This window comes from Trachemys scripta, chromosome 2 (genome assembly GCF_013100865.1).
Source record: "Trachemys scripta elegans isolate TJP31775 chromosome 2, CAS_Tse_1.0, whole genome shotgun sequence".
Taxonomy (NCBI): Eukaryota; Metazoa; Chordata; order Testudines; family Emydidae; genus Trachemys; species Trachemys scripta.
Window position 1 is genome coordinate 33560465 of NC_048299.1, and position 25475 is coordinate 33585939.

A 25475-nucleotide genomic window follows, 5' to 3' on the forward strand; every position below is an offset into this window, starting at 1 on the left:
CCGAGCCCCCGAGCCCCCGGCCCGGCACCCGAGCCCCCGGCCCGGCACCCGGCACCCGAGCCGCCGGCCCGGCACCGCATGTCCGATTTTCCCGGACATGTCCGGCTTTTTGGGATTTCCCCCCGGACGGGGATTTGGAGTCCAAAAAGCCGGACATGTCCGGGAAAATCCGGACGTATGGTAACCCTAGCGGTGTTTAAGGTTGAGAAGTACCTGGCCAATACAACCTTGTAATGGATCTGGAATGGCTATTAAAATGGATCACAGATTCAGCAGCAGCAGGCCACCCTACAGCAGCAGCAGCAGCTGCTGCAGGTTGGAGCCCAGCAATAACAACAGCTTGTGCAACAGCAGCAACAGATGATAAGGGAATTAGCCATGTGCCAACAGGAACAACAGAACTTGGTGCAACAGATGCTGTCAGTACTTTAGTCCCAAGGAACAACTGGGGCTTCGGAGGCCCCCCCACCAAATGTCCCCCCATCAGATGCCCAGTGAAGCTGGCTAAGATGGGCCCTGCCAATGACCCCAAGGTGTTTATCGCTACTTTTGAGTGGGTGACATCTGCTGTGAGGTGGCCCCCAGAGCACTGGGTCATACTATTGGTGCCCCAGCTGTGGGGACCTGCTCAAGCCACATACTGCAAACTTGATTTGGGAGCAACCCGGGACTATACAAGGGTCATTTAGATATCTCAGAGGAGACCCACCTGGCAGTGTTTCTGGTAGAGGTACCTGCCAGATGCATGCCCTCGGGTAATAGTTCAGAAGTTAAAAAGACCACTGCTGGTGGTGGCTGAGGCCAGAGTCCCAGACAGGGGAACAGGTGCTGGAGCTCACTCTCCAGGAAAAATGGCCTGGGTGTTCAGGCATAGGCATGAGACCTTGAGACAGTGGGCTTTATGGAGAACAATCTAACTGTTGATAATCCTACTGAGACGCATGAGGGCTGGTCATTGGGCGACAGAAGGACTCGCTGGAAGACAGCAACACGCAGCGAAAGGCCTGTTTCACCTTCACAAGGACCCTGGTTTCCAGAAAGAAGGCTGGGACTCCATGTCAAGATGACAAGCAAGGGCAACAGCCTGAGAGGGAACACCTCTTCATCAGCCCTATCATCACTACACAGTAAGGATCATATCAAGACCCAAGAGAATTCAGACCAACAGGAGAGCCTCCCACAGTGCCGCCCTCCAGTGTCCACACCATCAGTTGGGAAGTGTTTCTCCTATGGACAGGTGGGTCATTTCTGCAAAGATTACTCTTACATGGAGTGTGACTATGGGCAAGTATGGACTGCAGACACTAAGGCACACAAGAAAAAGCCCCACTGAAGAAGTGGTCCTACTGTGGGTAGAGGGAAATGAAGTGATAGGACTAGTAGATTCAAGGTGTGGCCAGACTCCCCTTACCACAGACCCTGTACGCTCAGCAATCCAGAAGCATCCTCAATTTCTTATAGGAGTCATGGGAAAGCCAAGAACCGCAGGCAGAAAATTTGGTGCAATATGTCCTCCAGCTGTGTGAGCTGCTTAAAAGGTTGGAGACCTTCCCTTGTGAAAACTTACAGAAAGCCCAATGATGTGAGGAGGCCGCCTACAACCAAGGAGTGGGGCTACACATGTTCTAGCCAGGCAACTGAGTAGTCCTACTGTTGTCCAGTTTGAATCCAAGTTATTAGGCCAATGGCAGGGGCCTTTCAAGGTACTGCATCAGGTAGATCCCTAGATTATGAGATATGGCACCCCGGGAAAAGGATAGAAACTCAGTCTATCATGTCAGTTTACTGAAGGCCTGGCATGATAGGGAGGCCCTTTTAATCACTCCTCTTACCACAGACCCTGAGCTGGGTGCCAAGATCCCAACAATGGGAAGGACCAGTTCTGTTGAGAAGGGGGAGACCCTCAGGGCATATCAAAAGACTCATCTGGACCTGCTGATACAAGCATTCCCCCAGGCATTTTCAGTCCTACCAGGACATACCATCACATTCAGATGGAACTTGAATGGATGGTAAGAGAGACTGTTTGACCGTTACCCAGGAGGATGTGGGACACCATCAAGACTGAACTCCAAACTATGTTCGACTTGGGCACGGTGGAGGAGTCACACAGTGAGTAGCGAAGCCCCTTAGTTCTCATCCCAAAACCCAATGGTATGATGAGATTTTGCATTGATTTCCATAAAGTCAGTGCAGTTTTCAAGTTTGATGCATGCCCCAGGCAGAGGCACCAATTTTATGATATGCCGGGGGGTGCTAGACCCCAGCCCCAACCCCTCTTTGCCCCATCTTCCAAACCCCCACCCCACCCTGCCTCTTCCCGCCCCTGCTCCACTTCTTCCTACCCCGTTCCACCCCCTCTCCTGAGCATGCCCTGCCCCTGCTCCTCCCCTCCCCCCAGTGCCTCTTGCATGCCACTGGACAGCTGATCGTGGCACTCAGGAGGCGCTGGGAAGGAGGGGGAGGAGCTGATCTGCAGGGCTGCTGGTGGATGCTGAGTACCTGCTATTTTTTGGAGCACCCACGGAATTGGCGCCTATGGTCCCATCCCTAGGCTAGATAAGCTACTGGAACCTCTTGGGGCAGCAAGGTACATATATACACTTAATCTTACAAAAGGGTGTGGGGTAGATTCCATGGACTCTAGAGTCCAGAGAGAAAACTGCATTTGCCCACCATTCAGGCTGTACCACTCTTGAACAATGCCATATGGACTATGTGGAGCTGTGGCAACCTTTCAAAGACTAGTGGGCCAGGTCCTCCTCCTATGTGGGTGATAAGCCACTGCTTATGCTGATGAAATAACTATATATAGCCAAGATTGGGACAGCCATCTTGGCCATGTTACCAAAATATTGCAGTCAATCGCCAGCAACAGCCTAACTGCCAACCTGGCTAAGTGCAAGATTGGGAACTCTGATGCCCCCTACTTGGGAATATGGTGGACTCACTTGTGGACAAGGTACAGGCTTTAGCCAGCTATCTGAGACCCATGACCAAGAAGCAAGTTAGACAGTTTCTGGGTTTGGCTGAATATTACAGGCACTTCATGCCAAACTTTGCAACCGTCCAGCCCCCCTCACAGACCTGATGAGGGATGCGAAACCACAGAAGATGCAGTGGTTTGATGCTTGCAGTAAGGCCTTACAAGAGAGCTTATGATGCAAACAGATGCTCTTCAACCCAGACTTTTCGAAGGACTTAGATGGACACATCAAATGTGGGGCTTGGGGCAGTATTCACAGGTCATCGATGAAGAGGAACACCTCATACTGTACCTGAGTCAAAAATTATTTCTATGTGAAAAGACATACTCAGTAATCGAAAAGGAAACCTTGGGTATCAAGGGGGCCTTGGATACTTTACATTATTACTTATTAGGGACCTCCTTTTTACTGATTATGGACCATGTACCCTCTGATGGCTGCTCATAAGAAAAGACACAAACACGAGGATCATGCATTGGTACCTAGTTCTACAACTGTACAGATTCCAGATGTCCCACAGAGTAGGAAAGGCTCATACAAACACTAATTTCTTTTCTCAAGGCACAGACATTCCAACTGACAAGGACAGCACATTCACTGCACAACATGAATCCCTGGTGTCATTTTTGAGTGGGAGGGTATGTGAAGGCATGTATAAACCCTACACTAACAGGAAAGGGGTTTGGCCTGCTCTGTGTGCTAAGGTAGCCCTGCCCCTCTGGCCCTGCCAGTCATGCATGTTAGGGAGGAAGGCTGTAAAATGAGGAAGCTGCAGTATGCAAGGGGGGGGAAACCCTGAGAAGGGAGTGACGAGTGGTTCCTGAAATAGCAGGGGGAACCCTCATGCAGAAACACTCCCAGTGAACCCCAGAGGCAAGCCCAGTAGAGAGAAACTGACTTGGCTACTCAGCCATAAGGACTCCGACAAAGCTGCTGCCCAGGCACCCCTGAAGTGAGGTGGTGCCACAGACATTTTTGCTTTTTATTGACGCCAGGAGGAGCTTGTTTTGTGTTGAATCTGAACTTTTGCTTTTCCCCCACCTGTAAACAAAGTAAGCAAGTCCACAAGGGTGGGGCCCACTGCAAGGGACTAAGAGTCTGTGGCATGTACTGGGCCAATCCCGTGGTGGTAACTGGACATGTTGAGCGGCCCTAGCCTTGCTAGCGAGGTTCCCCAAAGAGATACTTTTTACAAGGACTCTGCACAATGGCATAGAGCATTGGCTCTCAACCTTTCCAGACTACTGTACCCCTTTCAAGAGTCTGATTTGTCTTGCGTATCCCAAGTTTCATATCACTTAAAAACTACTTGCTTACAAAATCAGACATAAAAATACAAGAAGCAGCACACTATTACTGAAAAATTGCTTACTTTCTCACCTTTACCATCTAATTATAAAATAAATCAATTGGAATATAAATATTGTACTTACATTTCAGTGTATAGTATGTAGAGCAGTATGAACAAGTCATTGTATGGAATTTTAGTATGTACTGACTTTGCTAGTGCTTTTTATGTAGCCTGTTGTAAAACTAGGCAAATATATAGATGAGCTGATGTACCCCCTGGAAGACTTTTGTGTACTCCCTGGGAGTACGTGTACTCCCGGTTGAGAACCACTGTCATAGAGATCTTTGCGGTATATCACTGCATCAAACCCCAATCATGGTGGGAGAAGAGTGGCCTGCTACTTCCCCATATCCTGTAGTAACATCCATGTCTTAGCCACTCGGACATGCTTACAAGTCCGTTTTTCAGCTGTGTAACATTTTAGGGTGTAGCAAAGACCTTTTACTCAGCTTTGCTCCATTTCCCAGGGTTTGGTTCTTTACAGTTTTCTGTGTAAATTAATTTTCATTACATTTTCACCAAAAACAAGCTTGAAATTTGCACAACATGCTATCTTGTGGAGTATCAGGGTATGTCTACCCTAAAAAGGTAAGTTGACCTATGTTAGGTCAACTTACAACCACAACAGTAATGGGGAGCCCAGTTGCTGCCTGGAGTCTCCCCGTGGGGAACGTGGCAGCTGCCCCGAGACTCCTGATCCCCACGGGGAGCCCGATGGCTGCACTGAGGCTCCTCGCTCCCCAACAGGAGCTGCTCAGACTCCAGGCCCAGAGCTCCCCTCCAGGAGCCCAGCTGCACTGAGGAGCTGAGAGTCTGAGGGGACAGCTGAGCTCCCAGCGGAGAGGAGCCGGGAGCCTCCAGGCAACACCAGGGCTCCCTGTGGGGAGCAGGGAGCCTCTGGGCAGCAGTCCAGTTGCCAGCAGGGAGTTGGGTGGGCACAGCCCAGCAGGAAGCCTGGGGGGAAGCCAGGCTCTAGCTAGAGCCCCTCACTTGCCTCCAATGACAGCCTGACTTTCTTGTCAATTTCACAGCTTCAGCATGGAGCTGTGAAATTCACAAGAATAACAGCCAACAGCCAATGTAAGTAACACGGTATCCACATGGACACTGCGCACCCTAAGTACACTGACATAGGCCCTACACCTTCATGGAGGTGGAGTTATTATGTTGGTGTAGTAGGGCAGTTACATCAGCAGGAGCAAAGCTGTAGTGTGTTCACTGACCACATTAGATCAACGTAAGCTGCCTTACATCGACCTAACTCTGTAGTGTAGACCAAGCCTCAGCGTTGACTCACTCTCACATCTCTCCTAGGCCAGCCAGGGAGTATTGCAAAGGCAGTATGCTCAGTCACTGGGGAAACAGTGCTTCATGTTGCTCTGCAGTGACCCTATGCCATTTCAGGAGTGGTATTGGTAGGCTTCTAATAGAGCCCAAACTTTCCATGCACTGGATGGTCGTTGTGATATGCAGCTTTTGGGAGGAAATAAAGCAGAAAAATGTCTGGGATTCTCAGCCTTCAGAGGACCCTGAGCCTCCAGTGTAACAAAAACAGCTAAAATTGAAATAGTCATTGGTTCACTAATTGCAAAATCTCTACAAACTGCAGTTTACATTCCAGAATGGTACTAGTATATGTCTCCTCCTGATACATTTTCTTAGTATCCATACATATCAGCTCACATCTAAATCATTGGATCTTTATGAAAGGTAATGTGAATGCTGATTAGGATTAATAATATCCTTATACTCTCATCTGCAAAAGTTGGGTAAGAGTAAAACTGCTATATGCTGTCTGTTTTACCTAATCACACACTTTTCCATACAAATGAGCGCCTGTTTTATGTCCAAAAGAGGAGCAGCAATCCATCTTCAGATCATAAAACTTGCAATAAATGCAGAATTCCTGTACAGAACAAGATATTGATTTGAAAAACCATACAAAATATCACAAAGAAAATTGTGTTCATTATGTTTGCTTACCCACCAATTTATGCAGAATTTTACATTTGAAACTACACTAATACTTATAACACTTTTGAAAGATCCATTAGAAAGTAAATTTTAGTATATAAAGCCACATTCCAGTCAAGGGGATTTTTGTCTGTTTTGTACATTACCTCTGGAATTCATAGGAACCTCATGCCCAATAGCTGAGCAAGTGAGCAAATACCGAGGAAGGAGCAAAAAATGTTCCCATCCCTTGCACCACCTATGCAATGGCCAAGCACAGTCACAGTCCCACCCAGCACCCATTGGGTCACAAGCCACCCCAAAGATGGTAGAGAGGAGGTGAGCCCTTGACTGCCTCCTCGAGCAGATTTAGCTGAGTGCAATGAGAAGAGTACAGTGCTCTAAAGGATGATGTAGTGGGTGTGTTCCCCATGTATATCTGGGACCTTCTGAAGGAAGTGTACCTCCTTGAAACACAATCCTGCCCAGAGAAACTGCTATATCACTCCTAATGCAAAACTATGTCTCTCAGACATAACTGAGACATTCTGCAACACATTATATTAAACATTTAGACTTTTTTGTATGGTATATAATATTATAACAAAAATCTGTACACATGAAAAGCAAAGGAATGTACATTTCGAAGTATGGCATTTGATGTAATGAAAGTATTGATATAAAATTAGTTGCACACTGGTTAACTGGTCTAAAACTGTTCAATAGGCAAGTCTATCAATCTTTAGATATGGAGGTTTCAGTTTTTACTTCCATCTGGTTCTGAGGCCTTATACATAAAATTGATGAGAGTCATTTTCACAGACTTTGGACGGACTACAGAAGAATCAGGCTTGATGCTTTTCAGAAGATGGCCCTGACGTGAATTTTATTGTTCAATAGTAATAAACAATATTCAAAGTTACCTTCGTACATTTAAAATACCATTACTGATAATATTTATATCATATTGTTCATTGATTTCTTCTTATAAGTTTCTATAGGTAACTTTTCCTTGACCTTTCAGGATTATGGTCTTACTCCCAAATACGTAATTAAACGAAATGAGGAAGTAAAGAGAGCCCAAGAAGAGTATGATGCCTATGTCAAGGAGACTCTGAGGCAAAAAGCCATGAAACGTCTCTCTGATGAAGAAAGGGAAAGTCTCCTACAGGTATTCATTTTGATTTAGGTTTCTTAGTGGTAAGTACAAAAGACAAATTAGATTTGTATTTCCATATAAGTGACAGGAAAATATACAGTGTATCCAAGTACTATGGTGTACAAGACACAATGTGTTTGGGTTGGCTAGCTTTTCACTAGATGGAGCTCTAGAATAATTATAAGTAGGGCTGGGCAAACAATCTGATCTGACTCTAATTTCACAGGTTTAGGATGCTCTAAAGTTCAATTTTACATGTATCTCCCATCTGGGGCTTCAGTTCTGGATCCCTTCCCCCATAGCTTCAGTGAAGTCAGTGAAGCTCCAGGCAGCTACAGGGATTCAGCTGCAGGATTAGGGCCTTTTGAGTCTTCGATAAATACAACTTCCTCTTTTTTTCCAAATTCATGACATGCCATGTTTAATGTATAGTGTATTTCATACAACATATATTCCAAAATGTTTTCCAGCGTTAGCTAATACAGTGAAAAGGATTAGATAACAAATAATATCAGAGGGAGAGAGAAATAAAGAGGTATAGGCAAGGGGAAAAAGAGATATTTTCAGCTGAGACTTGAAACAAGGTATGAGGTGGAGAGATACAGACAGGAAGACTGTCAGAGATGTCAGGAGCTGTCAACAAGAAGGCTCTCGCACCAATAATGGCAAAATTGTGTAAAGCAAAAGAGAGAAGGCCACTACTATTTCTCAGTTTGCACCATGGATTGTGAAAGTGGTGAGTCTTTTATTTATAACCTCACAATAATAGTTATTATAGAGGAAGCATGTTCATTGTAACTGTCTATTTATTGGCCCTTTGCAACATTTATTGGGTGGGGGGAACCCTACCATCTGGGCTGGAATTTCTCACGCTTATTCTTTTTGTTTGATAACATTCTGTTCTGACATTTTTCAGATATCAGAGTGTGATGAAAGAAGTACTTTTTGCTAGTTAGGAAATTTTCAGATACTTACTTTATTTGGATAACCCAATATCTTCTTTTAAATTCTTTATGATGTCACAATAAATAAATGGAAACAATTAGGGACAAAAATCTGAAATTTCTCTCAATTTCACTTTCTTTGGGTATACTTTTTATGAGAAAAAAAGAGCTTTGAGAATAGATTCAGTATACATTTCTCACAGATTCAGAATTCATAATTTTTTATATAGGACTAGATTGTCAATTTACAATCTAACCTATAAGAAGGATCAACACATTGTTATGCTGCCCCTGGAGCAGCCGTGGAGGGAAATTTTGACTCTTATGTCAAATGTTTTGGACTCCCCACTTCTCCCGGGAGGAAGTAAACTCCGATAGGTCTATACACTGGAATCCGTGTGAAAACTCCCATTGTCTTCAGTGGTGCAGGATCAGATCTGAATTGCACACATTAAAAGGTACCACTAAATGACAAAAAGTAATGACTCTTCTAGGAAGGTTTCAGAAATCTTATATTAATTTTCATGATTAAATACAAAACAGTAAAGAATGCCTCATGTCTGCTGAATTGCTACTAGCTTCATACATATATTTTACTGCCTTTGATTGTAAAGAAAAATAACATTATAAACCAGCAAGTAAACAGGCCCAAATTCAGCCTTTAGATGCACATGCTGCCATAGTCTTTTTTTTAACTCATTTACAGATTACATTACCTGATTATCATTAAAGATTTCGAAAATAGCCATTACAAATAAAACACAACCATGCACAGATACATGCTACAAGTACACAGATAAAGCAAGTCTTGTAATGCCAAATGTAGTCACTTTAGAATGCCATTTTAAATCTGTAATATATTAACTTTCCATTAAAATGTAAGCATTGCTTGGATCACCCTACCTTTTTTAGGACACCAGGCCAAATTCATCCTTGCTGTTACTACATTGACTTTTAAGAGATTAATTAATTGTGCCCACTTATTTGACCCCATTAAATGTTATCCAGCTGTTAATCAATTATTTTAACATCTGTTCATTGTTAAGGGAGGTGAGCACATATCACAGGGCAAAATGTTTGTTAATATTGCTAAATACTTTGTATAAATATAGCATTTAAACAAAATAAATTATTCTCATAAGTTTTCTTTTCATATAATGGATTTAGGGTCTGAAAAAGAATTGGGAAGAGGTACATCATGAGTTCCAGGGCCTTTCTGTAGAAATAGACACCTTACCAAAGAAGATCCATAAAGAAAGGCTGGAAGCACAGATGAAACAACTGGAGCATGACATTAATATAATTGAGAAGCACAAAATTATCTACATTGCAAATAAGTAAGAACTGCCTTGCAAAGAATTTTTTTTACCCTGAGAAGAAAATGTAGATGCCTAGAAGAAGGAAATGAAACAAGTCCACCTTATTCAGAGACAGAAATAGCAAGTTTATACAAATATAATAGAATTTTAGCAAGTTGTTACATTTAAGGAATTTTTCATCTGTATAATTCACATATTTTTTCAAATAAAATTCTATATTATTTTCATTTTCAATAAAGAAGTACAAGTTTTATTTGTTCTTAAAGTAAATCTCCTTTATCTAGTTTTCCTAGGAATGTTATATAAAAGACTGATAAAAGGCAGTTTTGATATGTTCAAAGCACTTATTTTTTGGCATGGAAATGCTAAGTAATTGAACTAATTCATCTTAGAAGTGAACTTGGTAAACACACTGAGGGTGGAAATGACTTGCATACTAGTTATTAAAGAACTGCTAATAATGGAAAGCTTTGGATCATTCTGTTTATAAACAATTTGGTTACTATATCATACTTTGCTTTATTTCTTCATTTTTATTACTAAGAACAATTTTCAGTATATTTACAGTGGAGGCCACTAAAAAGTGTAACCTTCCAATAGTAGTGTTACCATGGACAGCAGAGTACACTGTGTTGGGGAATGAATGATTTTATAATCCTGTGATAAATGTATAGCAGGAGGAGTACTTTTTGATTCCTTTCATTATACATATAATGTTAAATTGAAAGTGATGTTACAACACATGGGCATGACTTGGGCATAATGCAATGTTGGCATATTATAAACTACAATTGCATTTTGCATGAAAACTAAAACTTTTGCTTCTCCTTCCTGCTGCTTGTTTCCCACTTTAAAACATAATGCTTTATTTGTGACATCTCAGTCATTTCCATAGTAGCTAGCAATTATGCTGTCAGAGATAAAAACTGACTTCAGGTAGCATCAGGAACCAGAGATCTTGAACCCTGGTCTACAGGACTTTTAGAATATGTCTATACAGCAAAGAAAAACCTGTAACTGATCTGTGCCAGCCAATTTGGGTTTGTGGGACTGTTTCATTCATTTCAACCATGGGTTTTTCTTTGCTGTGTAGAAATACTAGGCAGCCCTATCTTGCCACCCAGTGACCTACTAACAACTGCCAGAATAGCAGCTGAACTCAGACAGAGGACTCCTGTCCTGAAATCTGATTGGTGGAACACTAGGGGTCCTGATTGATCCCCAGCTTATATTTTAACCCAAATACAGGAAGTTGTCCATGCAACTGAGTTCTCCCTGCCTATGACTGCTTTCCCTGCAAGACCTGCTCCTGATCTCCTGGTAACTTGACCCTGCCTGACACATGAGTCCTTACCCTCTGGCTTGCTTTGAGCTGACCTCCTGGTATCTGACCCAGACTGACTTTTGCTCCAATCACTAGCTCAGATTTCTCAAGCCCTGGTAATAACAGTTTGCAAGGACCACTTAGGCCACAGGCGTGGACCTGATGCCAATAGAATGGACCTGGCTAAATCTTTGGGAGCACTAGACTTGCCTGAGGGGGCTTCCTGCATTCAGGTTGACTGCCAAGTACTGCAGGCCCAAGTTGTCCAGCTGACTTCGGCGAATGAGCTCTCTTGCCAGAGTAAGTCACACAGTTGTGTGCAGAAAATGCCGCACTCCTGACAGACTCATGCAGCCCTGTTACCTGATACAATGGTCAGAATGGTGTGATGGTAATCTCCAGCAATTCCAGGTTTTATAAACCAGTGCCACTTTCTGTTCATGATGCATCCTCAGTGCTATAATACTGATCGTGCAAAGGTGAGCCTGGTCATCAGATTGCTGTCGGTGGAAGCATCAGACTGGGCCTCCCCTTTCTTGGAGTATGACAGCCCAGTATTGTTGAACTGGGAGGTCTTCCCCCAAGCCATGTCAGTATTATTTGGTGATCCACAGCAAATGCAAATGGTGGAGGCTGCCCTAAGGAAGCTCTGACAGGGGCAGGGCACCATTGCCTCCTATGCCGCGCTGTTCCAGCGGTTCACAGCCGTTACAGTCTGGAATGCGGCGGCACAGGCATACCAGTTCTGATTGGGGCTGCAAGAAGAAATTAAAGATGAATTAGCCTGGGTACAGATGCCCACAAATCTGGATGCCCTTGTGAATATCACCATCCATGTAGACAATTAGTTATGGGGACAAAGGGAGGCAAAAAATAGGGGTCTTGAAACCCTCCAGTCTAGGTTCTGATCTCTTCACCACTGCCGCCTGCCGAGCCAGTGTAGGTGGATGTGGGCTGTCAATAGCTCACCCCCATAGAAAAGGAATGACAACTCCAGCATCACCTCCTCTTCTACTGTGGGGAGTCAGATCACTCGATCTCTGGCTACCCCATATGAACTCCAAAGAATCAGGGAAAAAAGCTCCACCATACTTCAGTCTGACTGGAACACATCTAGTGTCCTGCCCGATGGCTCCACACTTGCAGGTGCCAGTCCATTTGTACATAGCTGGGGTGTCCCTGCAAAATCCCATCCTACCAGTCCTCATTGACTCAGGTACAGCTGACTGTTTCATAGATGCAGTGGCAGCCCAGATCCTGCAGATTCCCCTGTAATGCAAGGCCACTCCTGACCTTATAGAGACTATTGACAGTTCCCCTTTGTCTTTTGGCCCAGTAATAAAGGAAACAGTTCCCTTGGCGCCTGTGATTCAGGGACACTGAGAAATGTTACAATTTGATGTGATCCATTCTCTATACTTTCCCCTGATTCTCAGTATTTCCTGGCTGGCCCTCCACAACCCGCTCATTTGGTGGCAGGCACAGGAAGTTTGTTTCCCATCAGAATTTTGTCAGCAGCACTGTTGGGGAACAGTAGCTCATCCAAACCTCGAGACCCAGATGGGAGTGGCTATCCAGACAGAACCTTGCATTGAAGCCACATCTGAACTCCCCTCAAGATACCAGGTCTATGCCAATGTTTTTGAAAAGAAGAATGTGGAAACCCTATCTCCATGCTGGGACTATCACTGCCTAATAGAGCTGCATCCAGGTGCAAAAATACCATTTGGACAAATGTATCCCATGTCAGAAACGAAGCTGACCATGCTCTGAGAATATCTCCAAGAGTACCTAGCCCAGAGGTTCATCCGCAAGTCGACCTTGGAGGCTGGTGCACAAGTCCTCTTTATCAAAAAGAATGACGGCAGTCTCTGACTCTGTTGATTACCATGCATTGAATCAGATAACTATCAGGAATCATTACCCACTCCTGATTCCTGAGTTGCTGGATTGCATGGGAGTTGCCCATATTCACGACGTTGGACTTCGGGGGAGCAAAGAACCTCATGCAAATCAGGGAAAGGGACAAGTGGAAGACTGCCTTCCGAACCTGGTATGGCAACTACAGATATCTCGTAATGCCCTTCGGGTTGACCAACTCCCCAGCCACCTTCCAACATTTTATAAATGATGTGTTCTGAGACATCTTGGCCCAGTAGGTAGGTAGCTCAGTGGGCTAGGACTAGTTTGCCTTTCACTGCTACTGTAGCCCAGTGGGCTAGCTTGCCTTTATTATATTTACTGCTTTGCATTATATTCTGCTTTGCATTATATTCAGCAGTAATGCAAGAAACTTACAGGCCTATATCCTGTAAGACATGAGCTTCAGCAAGTTAGCATAAGGCTTGAGGCCTATGAACTTTGAACAGATAAACTTTGCACAGATAAATGGCCCAATGGAAAACCCCAAGTATTTGGGGAGCTGAAGATAGAGTTTAAGGGGAAGTTCGGACCACAGGTACATAATTCAACCACAGAAGTGTCCTGGCAACAAACTGATGTACATAACAGGTACATCTAAGGCTAGCCTGCTTGCTTGCCTATATTATATCGTTTCTTATAAGTTTCTTATTTTCTTATAGGTTTGATTATTTGTTTTATTATAATAGGTTTATAGGTTGATATTACAGTATATTTTGGCTGTAACACAAGGGGCCTGCAGGCCACATCCTGTATGTTGAGGTAAGGCAAAGTTAGCATACATATGTTTGGGACCTTTCACCTAGATAGATGGTGATGAGCTAAAACATAAGGCCCATGTATGGCTGCAACCTTTACCATAGAGGATGCGTTAAAGCAGGTTGGCATAGGGGCTTTCCTCAGTTCATACTCTTTTAAACTTAACAGGTACACCACAACTTGGAATTTGGAAGGAACTGAAATAACCAGTTAGGACAGAAATAACAAATGTGATACCTAGTCACAAGAGGCCATGGTAACAAATTGATGTATATGATAAGTTGAGATAATTGATAATACTAACCTATAGGAAAAAGACACTCCAATATTAGTAAGGTGAGGAAATAGAAATAAGGAAAAGGGGAAAAATCGTCCTCTCAGCATAGCGGTGTCAGCGTAACATTATAAAAGTGGCATCCCAGCCTAAGGGTGGTAGGAGAAGGAGATGTAGTCCTTGGAAAGTGCCAGAATGATGGCCACCAGTGATGATGGGGAGGGTGATGAGAAAGATGCTGGCTAACATTTCAGGTTGTTCTACAGGAGATGGTGTGAGTATATGGATGTGCAGATGTACATTCTGTCGTATCTCTATCTGTCTTACAAAGTTGGGGTGTTTGTGACTATGCTAAATAAACTATATTTGTAAATATAAAAAAGTTCCTATAATGTGAGTGTTGCAACTGTGCACATCAGGGTTCCCAACTATATAATAATTTGAATAATACTGGGCCTGCTCTTGGGGCATGAACCTGTCAACCCTCAAAGTGATAACGGGATTCTTAAGTAATGTATATAAATAATACATAACCTAAAGATCGGGCAACATTCTCCAGCTACCCTAAACAGCATACCACTCATGTCCAAACAGTCCTGGAATGTTTATTGCAGTGTGGCCTTCACACCAAGCTCGAGAAGTGTGCCTTTGATCAGGCCTCCATGGAGTTCTTGTGCTTTATCTTATCCCCAGAAGGGATCCAGATGGACTCAAGCAAGGTCGAAGATGTCCAAGATTGGCCAGTTTCTCCACACAGAATGCAACATACAATGCTTTCTGGGGTTCGTCAATTTTTATTGATGATTTATCCTGCATTTTTCAAAATAAATCAAGCCCCTCACTGCTCTCCTCCAGAAAAATACCCATTTCCATTGGTCTCCTGAGGCCCAGCATGCACTCAACCAATTGAAACTCACCTCTACTACAGCACCCATATTGGTTCATCCAGATGTCAGATAAGCCTTCATTGTATAAACTGACCCCTCTAGTATGGTGATTGGGGCTGTCATCTCCCAACAACTTGGTCCTGAGCAAGTGTGACACTTGTGCACTTACTACTCAAGGAAGCTCACTCCCACAGAGCCAAACTCCAAAATACTTGATGAAGAACTCCTGATGATAAAAACTGCCTTTGCAGAAAGGTGGCACTACCTGGAGAGCTTGCCACCCACCCAAGATATTCACCAATCATAAAAATCTGGAGTATCTACAAAGGATGAAAGCCCTAAACCAACAGCAGCTTTGATAGGCCCTATATTTCTCATAGAATCATAGAATACCAGGGTTGGAAGGGACCTGAGGAGGTCATCTAGTCCAATCCCCTGCTCAAAGCAGAACTAATCCCCAGAAAGATTTTTACCCCAGTTCCCTAAATGGCCCCCTCCAGGATTGAACTCACAACCCTGGGTTTAGCAGGCCAATGCTCAAACCACTGAGCTATCCCTCCCTCATGATTCAATTTCATCATCACATACTGCCCTAGATCCAAAAATGGCAAGGTTGATGGTCTGTCCCAAAGGTATGGTACCAACTTATGAGGTCCCAGCCTGGAACCACCCTCATTCTCAAACTCTATAACTTTCTCAGTGCAGCTTGTTGTGAGGATATACATAGATTGATATGCTAAGCCTCTGCCTCAGGAATTCCACCTGATAAACAAGCTATTATCCACAAGCAAGCCATGATTCCCAGAAAGGGATCACATATGTGAGGGAACACGTCTATGTTCCCCCTGGCCCTGAAAGAGTTGCAGTTCTGCAACTATGCCATGATTTCCCCCTTTCAGGACATTTCAACCACTTCAAGACCCAAAGACTAATATCCTGCTCCTGTTGGTGGCCCCAGATGGAACCAATGATACAGTCATTCATTGCCTCCTGCGATGTCTGTGCCCATGCCAAGACACCAAGCCACAAGTCCTATGGTCTCCTCCAGCCCTTCAACACCCCATCTGGACCCTGGGCAGCCATCACCATAGTCCTTATTGTAAAATTACCAGAGTCCAACAACTTTACAACAGTTTTGACAGTAGTGGACCACTTTACCAAAATGGCCCACTTCATCCCATGCACAGGCCTCCCCTCCACTGAAGAGACAGCCCAGCTATGGATGAGCTATGTAGTCTGCCTCCATGGCCTTCCAGAACACATCACCTCAAATCGAGGGTCTCAGTTCACAGCCTGGTTCTGATGCAAAGCCCTGCAACTGATGGGGGTCTACGTATGTCTTTCCTCCACTTATCATCCCCAGTCCAAGAGCCAGACGGAAAGGGCCAACCAAATTCGTGAGCAGTATCTGCAATTCTACGTCAATCATCACCAGGATGATTGGTTTTCACTTCTCCCTTACATGTAATTTACTTACAACAATGCAGACCATGCATCTACAGGTCTACCTCTCCACATGCCGATTCCACCCACAATTTCCACATCCGGCCACCTCAGACCTAGTGCAGCAGATTTGTTGGGCCCAGGGAAAAGTGAACAAGCACCTGGAAGAAGCCAGAGCAGACTACAAGCAGTATGTGGACCAGCATCAACAGCAAGCCCCACCTACTCAATGGGACAAAAGGTATGGCTCTCCACAGAGCACCTACATACCAACAGACCTGCTTGCAAGCTAGGCTTCTGATCCCTTGATCCTTTTAAGATCCTGCAATAAGTTAATCCAGTCACATTTGAACTTCAGCTATCCCACTCTCTGAGGATTCACCTGGTATTTCACGTATTGCTTTTGAAACTCTACACAGAAAACCCTTTCCTTCACAGGATGCAGCCAGCTCCTCCAGCAGTACTGGTAGAAGGCCCTGAGGATTATTTGGTTCATGAGATCCTGGACTCTAAATATAAATGTGGCAGGCTCTGGTATCTTATTGACTGAGAGGGGTGTGATCCTGAGGAGCGCACATGGGAGCCTGCGGAAAATGTACACGCTCCTGCATTTGTGCAAGCATGCCATAGGAATCACTACAAAATGCCTAGTCCTACATCACCCTGAGGGGCCCCTTGGGGAGGGGATGATGTCAGGGACTGTGGGTCTTGAATGCTGGTCTACAGGGCTCTTAGGGACTAGGCAGTCCTGACCTACCACCCAGTGACTTGCTAACAGGTGCCAGAATAGCAGCTGAACTCAGACAGAGGACTCCAGTCCTGGGATCAGATTGGTGGAGAACTGGGAGGTTCTGATTGGTCCTCAGCCTCTATTTAACAAAGGACAGGAACAGAAAGTTGTCCATGCAACTGGGTTTTCCCTGTGTAGGACTGCTTTCCCTGCAATACCTGCTCCCATTCTCTCCTGGTAACCTGATCCTGCCTGACTCGTGGCTTGCCTTGCACTCTGACCTCCTGGTAACCTGACCCTGCCTGACTCACAATTCCTTGTCTGCCCACTAGGTCAGACCACCTGACCCCCCAGTCATGACAGGTAGAAAGCTGCTAATGTACTCTTTAGGTCCTGATTCTCATTTTACGCTAAGGTCACTACACTAGCCTGGCAGTGAAAAGGGGCCTTAATGTGGATGAAAATTATAATTCTACTCATTTTAAACTCTGTTCCTGTGTTCATTGGACACACAAAACTGCCCTTGAAGTCTGCTATCGGAGTTCTGGGTGTGCAAGGAATGTAGGATTGGATCCAGTGACCTTGTTTTCAAGCAAATATGTTTATTAATGGAGGATATCGTATACTGTAGAAGATGCCAGCAGCTGTTCAATGTGTAATTTACATCTACTGTTTACATAATTACTAATACTGTATATTTTAACAAAGAGCATATGCTGTGGCAGTGACTCAATGAAGTGACACATTATTTCTGAATTAAGTACACAGGCCTTTCTCAAAAAACACAAACATTATGGTTATTGTGGAGGCTTCTAGTTTCCTGAGTGAAACAAAAGTAGTTTCCAGTCTCGGGAGGGCTGTGGAGGAACTGCATTCCGCCCCAACTGCCTGGAGCATTGGACTGAGCTGGGCCAAGGATTTGGATTTGGGTCCCCCATTTCGCAGTACATTGGGCAGCCACTAGTCTGTTTGGGAAGCCATACTGATTTTATTTGTATAATCCATAATAGCACTTTTGCATACAGATTGTTGAGACTTGGACTATTCTCCTCTTGAGGAACGTGCATAGCTTCTGTAACCATACAGAGAGGATATAATCTTTCTATTCATTTAAATATATATTTTATGAGTATTATGAGAACTCCTGAGTGTAGATAAAATGTTAAAATGAATACCATTTAAAGTACAGATACAAGGAAAACATTCTTATCCTTTAACTCTCTCCAGGAAATTTGACAAAATATACTTAGAGAGCAGACAGTCCAAATTGGGAGCTATTGTGAAGACCAATGAGCAGAATTTTGCTCTTTCCTTTATTTTATTTATAAATAACTATGTATAAATACTAATGTAGTAATAAAAACATAGGACTTCAAACATTTCTAACAGCTCATTTCAACATCAGAGTACCTCCTGTGGTTCTCATTTGCAGAGAAATTAATATTCTTCAGTAGGAGCCTGAAAACTGACCCATCTTGGGTATCAGTATGATATTCCGACTATTGCCAAGGATGTTAAGAGAGGAAGTCCACTGAGAGTTGTAAAGAAGATCCTGAATGCTGTGTTGGTGGTGGGCTTTCCTGAATGATGTAAGATTATTCAGCCGAGGAAAAGCTTTAAATGTGAAATTCTAAACCCACTGAAGTCAGCAGGAATCTTTCTATTGGCTTCAATAGTTTTTGAATGAAGCCTTAAAAGAGCAACTGACAGGACAGTTAATAAAAACACACCCCAAGAATGATAATTAAGAGCATGAAGCCTTCCTACAGGTGGCAACTCTGGTTAGAAGGAAAAGGTGTAATTTTTTGTTTGATGCTACATTTGGCTCTTCAGATTACCTTTGCCAACTGTGCCCCACTTATACAATTGCACAGGATAATTGAATCTTGTGCTAGAATAAAATTCAGGCTTGAGAAACTAATTATGCACTTCTAGATGTTGAGCTAAACCTTCACAGGAATTGAATGTGGGCTGCAGGTGGAGCAGAGCTCATTTGTACAAGTGCTGCATCTGTTGATCAGCTTTACAACTTGCTATAGCCTGGTATGGTACCACAGTAAAGAGTTTGAACCATATTCTATCATCTGTCTTTCTGCAAAATCATTAAGCTCAATGGGATTTCTGTCCACAGCATGAGAGCGATATTACTCTTTTCAAACATTTTATTTACCTTTTAGAAAACATTACATCATGCTCAGATATTGATAAACCACTGACAAAACAGAAACCTGTACAAAATTAAAAATATGGTCAAAATACATAAAGTATAATTTTGTCAAACTGAAGTCCTGTGGACTTCTCAGGTAGTGATTATCAATATTAAAATGAAACAACTAGGAAAAAATTCACACTGCACTTATCTATAATGTTTCTTTGATAAATAAGAAAGATGCTTCTACAAACTGAGACCATTTGCTCCTGAAAGTTATGCATAGCAAAACTGTATGCCTGTTTTTAAATACAGCATGAAACAATGACAAATATCTAAGTGGCTGTCCTTCTAGAATGAAACTAATTATATTCGGTTGCCGGTTGCCATAACCACAGATTCCCCATATGTAGACCAGCACTTTTGGAGCAGGGCCATGAGCACAGATTGGTGGGATCACATTTTCTTGCAGAGCTGGGGTGAGCAGCAGTGGCTTCAGAACTTTTGCATGAAGAAGCAGATATTCCTGGAGCTTTGTGAGCAACTTGCCATGACCCTCTGGTATCAGGTCACACACATGAGGGAAGACATGCCAGTCTAGAAGCAGGTATCTATAACCATCTGGAAGCTGACTACCTCAGACTGTTATAGATCTGTTGGTAACCAGTTTGATGTTCGCAAGACCGCTGTTGGGGTTGTGATGGTGGAGGTTTGAGAAGTGATCAGGACTGTGATATACCTAAAGGTGGTGAGCATAAGCAATGCCCCTGAAATACTGTAATTGCTGGTTTTGAAAGGAAGGGATTTTCAAACTGTACTAGGGCCATTGAAGGGACTCGTGACCATAGTTTGCCCACTGCATAGAACACATGAGTACATAAAATGAAAAGGGTACTATTCCTCCATTGTGCAGGCCCTGGTTGACCACAGAGCAAGTTCATGGACACTAATATGGGCTGTACTAGCAAGTGTATGTTGCCAGGTTTTCTAAAATCAGAAAATTATCTTCATGTACAAGCTGGGACATAATTTATAATAATGTCATTTTGTGGGAATAGAGTCATTATCCTCACTATAATTCTAGGAGACCCTGCTTACCTCCTTTTACCATGGTTTAGGAAACCACACCCTGATTTCAGAGGACCTGGCAAAAGAAGGTTCAGTGACACTCCAGAGTTGTAGGAGAGGGTGGAATGTGAGTTTGGCAAATTGAAATCCCAGTGGTGATGGTTACAGAATGTTTGGAAGTCAGTGTGGTCAGTGCTATCTGCATTATTTGTGCAGAGCACAGCAGGCAATATGGCTATGACAACAAAGGTGAGCCGTTTCACCAGAAATGGACTCAAGATGCTGCTTGACTTCTAGACTGGTACTTGCAGCCAGAAAGTGCACCTGTCATTACTGGGGCAGGATCCACATGCACAACAGAAATCAACAATGCTTTATGCAGCCACATTATGAGTGTGCATGTTCTAGTGGGTGAGGGGGAATGAAATGTTTGTGTACAGTAGTATGAATGAATAGGGAATGAAATATATTTGTAATTGTGCTGCAGTCATCATGTGGGTGTAGGCCAGATCCAAAAGGTGGCTTTTATGAATTTGTATTATGCCTTTTGTATACTTAGGTCATGTCCCTCATCACGCAGTTTGATTTACTGTGATGGCATGGATGAAAACTTTTATGCAGTTTATAAAAACTGGCCATGTACTTAAACACACAACTTAATTGTGATTGATGTTTTGAAACTAATGGGTTTTTATGCATGTTATTTAAACTGGTCATGTACTCCAAGCACAGCTTATGGATTACTGTGATCAGGTTCCTCTGAAATAAATGTAATAAATCATGATAATGCCACCTTGTGTGCATAAGGAATGCTTTATTTGTAAATCATCATGTAATAGAAATTCACCATGTTAAAAATCTGATAGGCAGACCTGCTGCCAGCAAAACTTACAATACAACAAACAAAAACAACACAAAGCCCAGTGAACAGTGCATATGAGGAAATGTAGTGCACAGTGAAGCTCCGTTCAGTGCCACCCAATAACTATTTCTGGGTGTTGACTGTCTCTGTTCTCCTTGGCTCTTCTAGTGCGTTTTGCACACATGGGCTGCTGCTGGACTGACCTGGAGTGGAGGACTGCAGGGGGAACGTTTGGCCATTCCAACGACTGTTCCTTCCTTCTGACATAGACCACCTCAGTACTGTCCAAAGAGTGCATGGGCTGGAGGACATGGTAACGTGGAGGGGACTCAGTGTGTGGGGCTGCAACAGGAAAAGCATCTGGAGCTGGATCCTGCAGTCTTGTTGCCATGAGAACAAGCATCCTCTCAAACAGTTCTTCATGCTGTGCGCTATCTTCCTCCCTCAACCTGAGTTCCTGCTCAAAAACTGTGCTGTCAAACTAGGGTGACCAGACAGCAAATGTGAAAAATTGGGGTGGGAGGTAATAGGGGGTCGGGGGTAATAGGAGCCTATATAAGAAAAAGACCCCAAAATCAGGATTGTCCCTATAAAATCGGGATATCTACGTCAATCTCTCTTCACGCTATCCAGCCTCTCTCTCTTTCTTCTTGTCTTGCATCTTTCTCTTGGTATTCCAGCTGCTGGTTAGCATTCTGCAGGATCTCACTTACTTTGTCATGGACCCAGTTCCAGGGGCAGCTCTAGCTTTTTTGCTGCCCCAAGCACGGCAGGCAGGTTGCCTTCAGTGGCATGCCTGTGGGAGGTCCCCGGTCCTGCGGATTTGGCGGCATGCCTGCGGGAGGTCCGCTGGTCCCGCGGCTTCGGTGTACCCACCGCTGAATTGCCACCAAATCCACAGGACCGGCGGACCTCCCACAGGCATGCCGCTGAAGGCTGCCTGACTGCTGCCCTCACAGGGACCGGCAGGGCGCCCTCCACGGCTTGCTGCCCCAGGCATGCGCTTGGTGCGCTGGTGCCTGGAGCCGCCGCTGCCTACTTCCTCCTTGCATGCTGCATCACAGTTCACAACCTAAGGATATTGGTTGCCTGTGTGTGCCCTCCAGAGGTGGAAGAGCCTGCCAAGGCAAATGAAAATGCATTGTTGTCTAGCGTGAGACAAGAATTACATTGCATCTACTGCACAGGTAGGGCTGCCACCGCTTTAAGGTCAAAAGATGCTACTCTTTATCATTGTCTTATTTTTTTCACACACAAAAATTCTTGCCTCAGCCAGTTCTGTGAGCCCTCCTCAGCTGCAAGACTTCAGACATCATGGTAAGATGCACTTTACAAGGTCAAGTTAAATTATTTATAAATACCCACCATTTTCCCCTTGGGTTGTCTGGGGTGGGTTCCACTCATTATTCTTTACTACCTATGGTTTTACTATCCTTTTAGGCTGAGCAACCACTACAATATTACAGTCCCAGAGATTCCAGACTGGCGACATGACCTTCTCTTCCAAGCCACTGGAGGTCATCCATCTATGCTAAAGAACTTTTTAGGCATTTGGTGACTGACCAGCACATCTTTGAACAGAGGGAGCTCATGAGCTGCAGAGGTAGACCTAATAAGTATGTTCTGCCCCAAAATCTAACCATCTGCCTGGAATTTCTACTCCATAACCAGTCAGGAGTGGGTTAAAATCTGTGGAGAAAATCAATAAGATGCTGCTTTAGGTTGGAGACGTATTTAAGCCTTCACTCATCCACGGACTACACACAACCCACTCGGAACAATTTGGATTCATACTATGGAACCCATGGATTACCTACACCCCCATCCCAGTACAGTTCAGAGTACCCAGATAATACACCATGGCCAGTCTCTACAGTGTGGCATACTAGCAGTGAAGGCAATGTAAAGCTCTTAAATTTGTTGCCCCAATTTATCTTGGTAATAATCTGAGCATATCGGGTAAACATTTCATGATAACTATTTAACTTTTGTTTTAAGTTCCCAAGATCTGTAGTAATTATTGGGGTCACTCTGTACCCCAAATCCCTAGGGTTCCAGTAGCATGCTGAAGTCTTTTGGAAAATTTGAGACAGAATGTTTCAGCCATTTCTGCGAATGAGGCTAGGAAAAAATATTTTGGTTTTCCCATATTAAAAAATTCTTGATACCTTTTCTTTGACCAGGTTTAGTATCCCCATGCTTTGGAGCAGGAACATGAAATTTGGCAAGGAGGTGGCCTTTGTGTCAATGATATGCCTTCTGCTGTTTCTGTGGAAAATCTGTCCAAATATGACTAAGTTATAAACCTTTGAAAAAATTGCAGTTCACGCATACTCAGAGACTTACTAGAATGTACCAGCTAAAAACTCTGAAAACTCTGTCCTCTCTGAATATACTCGAGCCTCTCACAGCTCCTAGTGCTGACCAGATGGAGCATGCTCCAGCCCAAGGATCAGAAGGATTTTCCTCATAACTGTTGTTCCCAGTTGCTCTGGGCTGGGGTGGGGCTGGGTATGGAGACTGAGAGTCTTTCTCCTGTAGAAAGGAAGCCAGCTGATTCAAATGCAGAGGGGACAAAATCCAGAACACAGGGAGGGAAAGGAGAAGATTAAGAGAAGGAGTGTGGTGAGTCTTGGACTGAAGGGGATGGGGAGAAACTGTGATTAAGAGTTGTGGGGAGAGGCTGGGACTGGGATCTAGGAGGTGAGAGGGGAGGCTGGGCAAGGAGAGTAGGACTGGGAGCTGGAGAAGGGAAGACTAGGACTGGTTGAGATAGGAGATGGGGATAGAGTGGAGGTTGAGACTGGGAGCCAGGGAGGGAAATGGTGGAAAGACTGGAGACAGTTGGCTGGGCAGGGAACACTGAGATTGGATGAGGAGCTGCGGGAGATGAGGAGAACAGGGACTAGCTGAGCAAAAAGCAATAAGGGAGCCAGGGAGGGTTGAGGGGAGACTGATATTAGAGGTAGATCCTGGAGTGAAAGAATGCGGGTCATAGGTGATTTTGCCTAGCTGTCACAGCTGCTCACCAGGGATGGGAGTCACCAGGCTGGAGTTGGAGAAATTGCAAGGCCAGGTCCCATAAACAAGAGTCAGGGTCAGAGTCAGGCCAGGGTCAGAGACTGGAGATCAGAAGCAGTACCAGATTGGGTTCGAGAGGCAGGAATCAGGGTCAGAGTCAGGCCACAGTCGGAGATTGGAGATCAGAAGTAATACTGGATTAGAATCAAGAAGCAGGAATCTAGGTCAGAGTCAGGCTGGAGTCAGAGATCAGGAGATGAGGCAAAATCTGGCATTGCAGCAGACTGAAGTCTGTGTGATTGCCCAGGCAACCTCTAGGGTTAAATAGAGGCATGACCAGGTACTGTCACTCTGGGTCTCCTGGACAGTACTTCCTGCGGCGCCTACTCAGTGCTCCCTGGATATGCCTCTGCATGGCTTCCTGGTGGCACCGTGGGAAAATCAGCTGCCCCAGGCTCTGCAACCCAGAGTCTAGTCCCTGGGTCCTTATGTAGAAAGGGACACTAGGCATGGGAAACTTGGAGGAAGGGAGCTACAGATCAGATGAAGAGCATGAATGGGAGAACTGAAGCTGGCAAGGAGACTGGGAATGTGGGGTATGAGGGAGGAACTGGGTAAGGAGACTGGGTGTGGGCAAAGGGACAGACTGTGAGTCGGGGGAGATGGGGACTTGGACAGTGAGCCCAGAGAGGGAGAGTGGGACTGGGATGAGAAGCCTGAGAAGTGGAGATTAGAACCAGGTAGTTAAGGAGAAAAGCACTAGGACAGGGCTGTTAAAGAGACATGTTGGAGGGGACAAGGTTGAAGGGGTCAAGCTTCAGGGGAAGCAGGCAGGAGAGTTTCTGCCCGCTAGAGCACACTCCCTTCTGGAGCCTGGAAGATTCCTGAGTCTTGCCATTCCCCTGCTGCCAGCAAATAGCTATGACACCCCGTGGCAAAGTGTGGGTCTCATCCCCCTCTAGTGACGGTCCATATACAGGATGACAACCTACTATTGCTATCAATTACTCAGCTCAGTAGCAGAGGTCTGTGCAGTAGATCTAAAAGTTCCAACTCTGATGATGAACCATGCTGGTTTCAATATGCACAGACAACTTTAATTCTGACATTTCCAACTTTTAAATACTTGACTTTGCAATCTCAATGTTCTTTTACCATAGTTTTGTGTGTATTAAATAAAAATGTAATTGAAAACATAGTAAAGGCAGAGATATTTACTGGTTAGAGCAGGAAACTGGGAATCAGGAAACTTGGGTTCTATTACTGATTATACCACTAGTGGGACCTTGGAAAGTCAAATAGCCTCTGGGTCGCTATCAGTTCCT

At 44.3% G+C, this 25475-nt stretch overlaps 1 protein-coding gene across 2 annotated transcripts in view; it reads left to right on the forward strand.

Annotated features, from left to right (window-relative positions):
* Positions 1-9947, forward strand: part of ENKUR (enkurin, TRPC channel interacting protein) — a 21372-nt gene extending 11425 nt beyond the window's left edge. For both annotated transcript variants that reach the window (XM_034760233.1, XM_034760234.1), the window contains 2 exons: positions 7316-7462; positions 9562-9947. In XM_034760233.1, the coding sequence (XP_034616124.1) occupies positions 7316-7462; positions 9562-9735 (321 nt within the window). In that variant the 3' untranslated portion in view covers positions 9736-9947. The remainder of the gene's footprint in view (positions 1-7315; positions 7463-9561) is intronic.
* The last annotated feature ends 15528 nt before the right edge of the window (positions 9948-25475 follow it).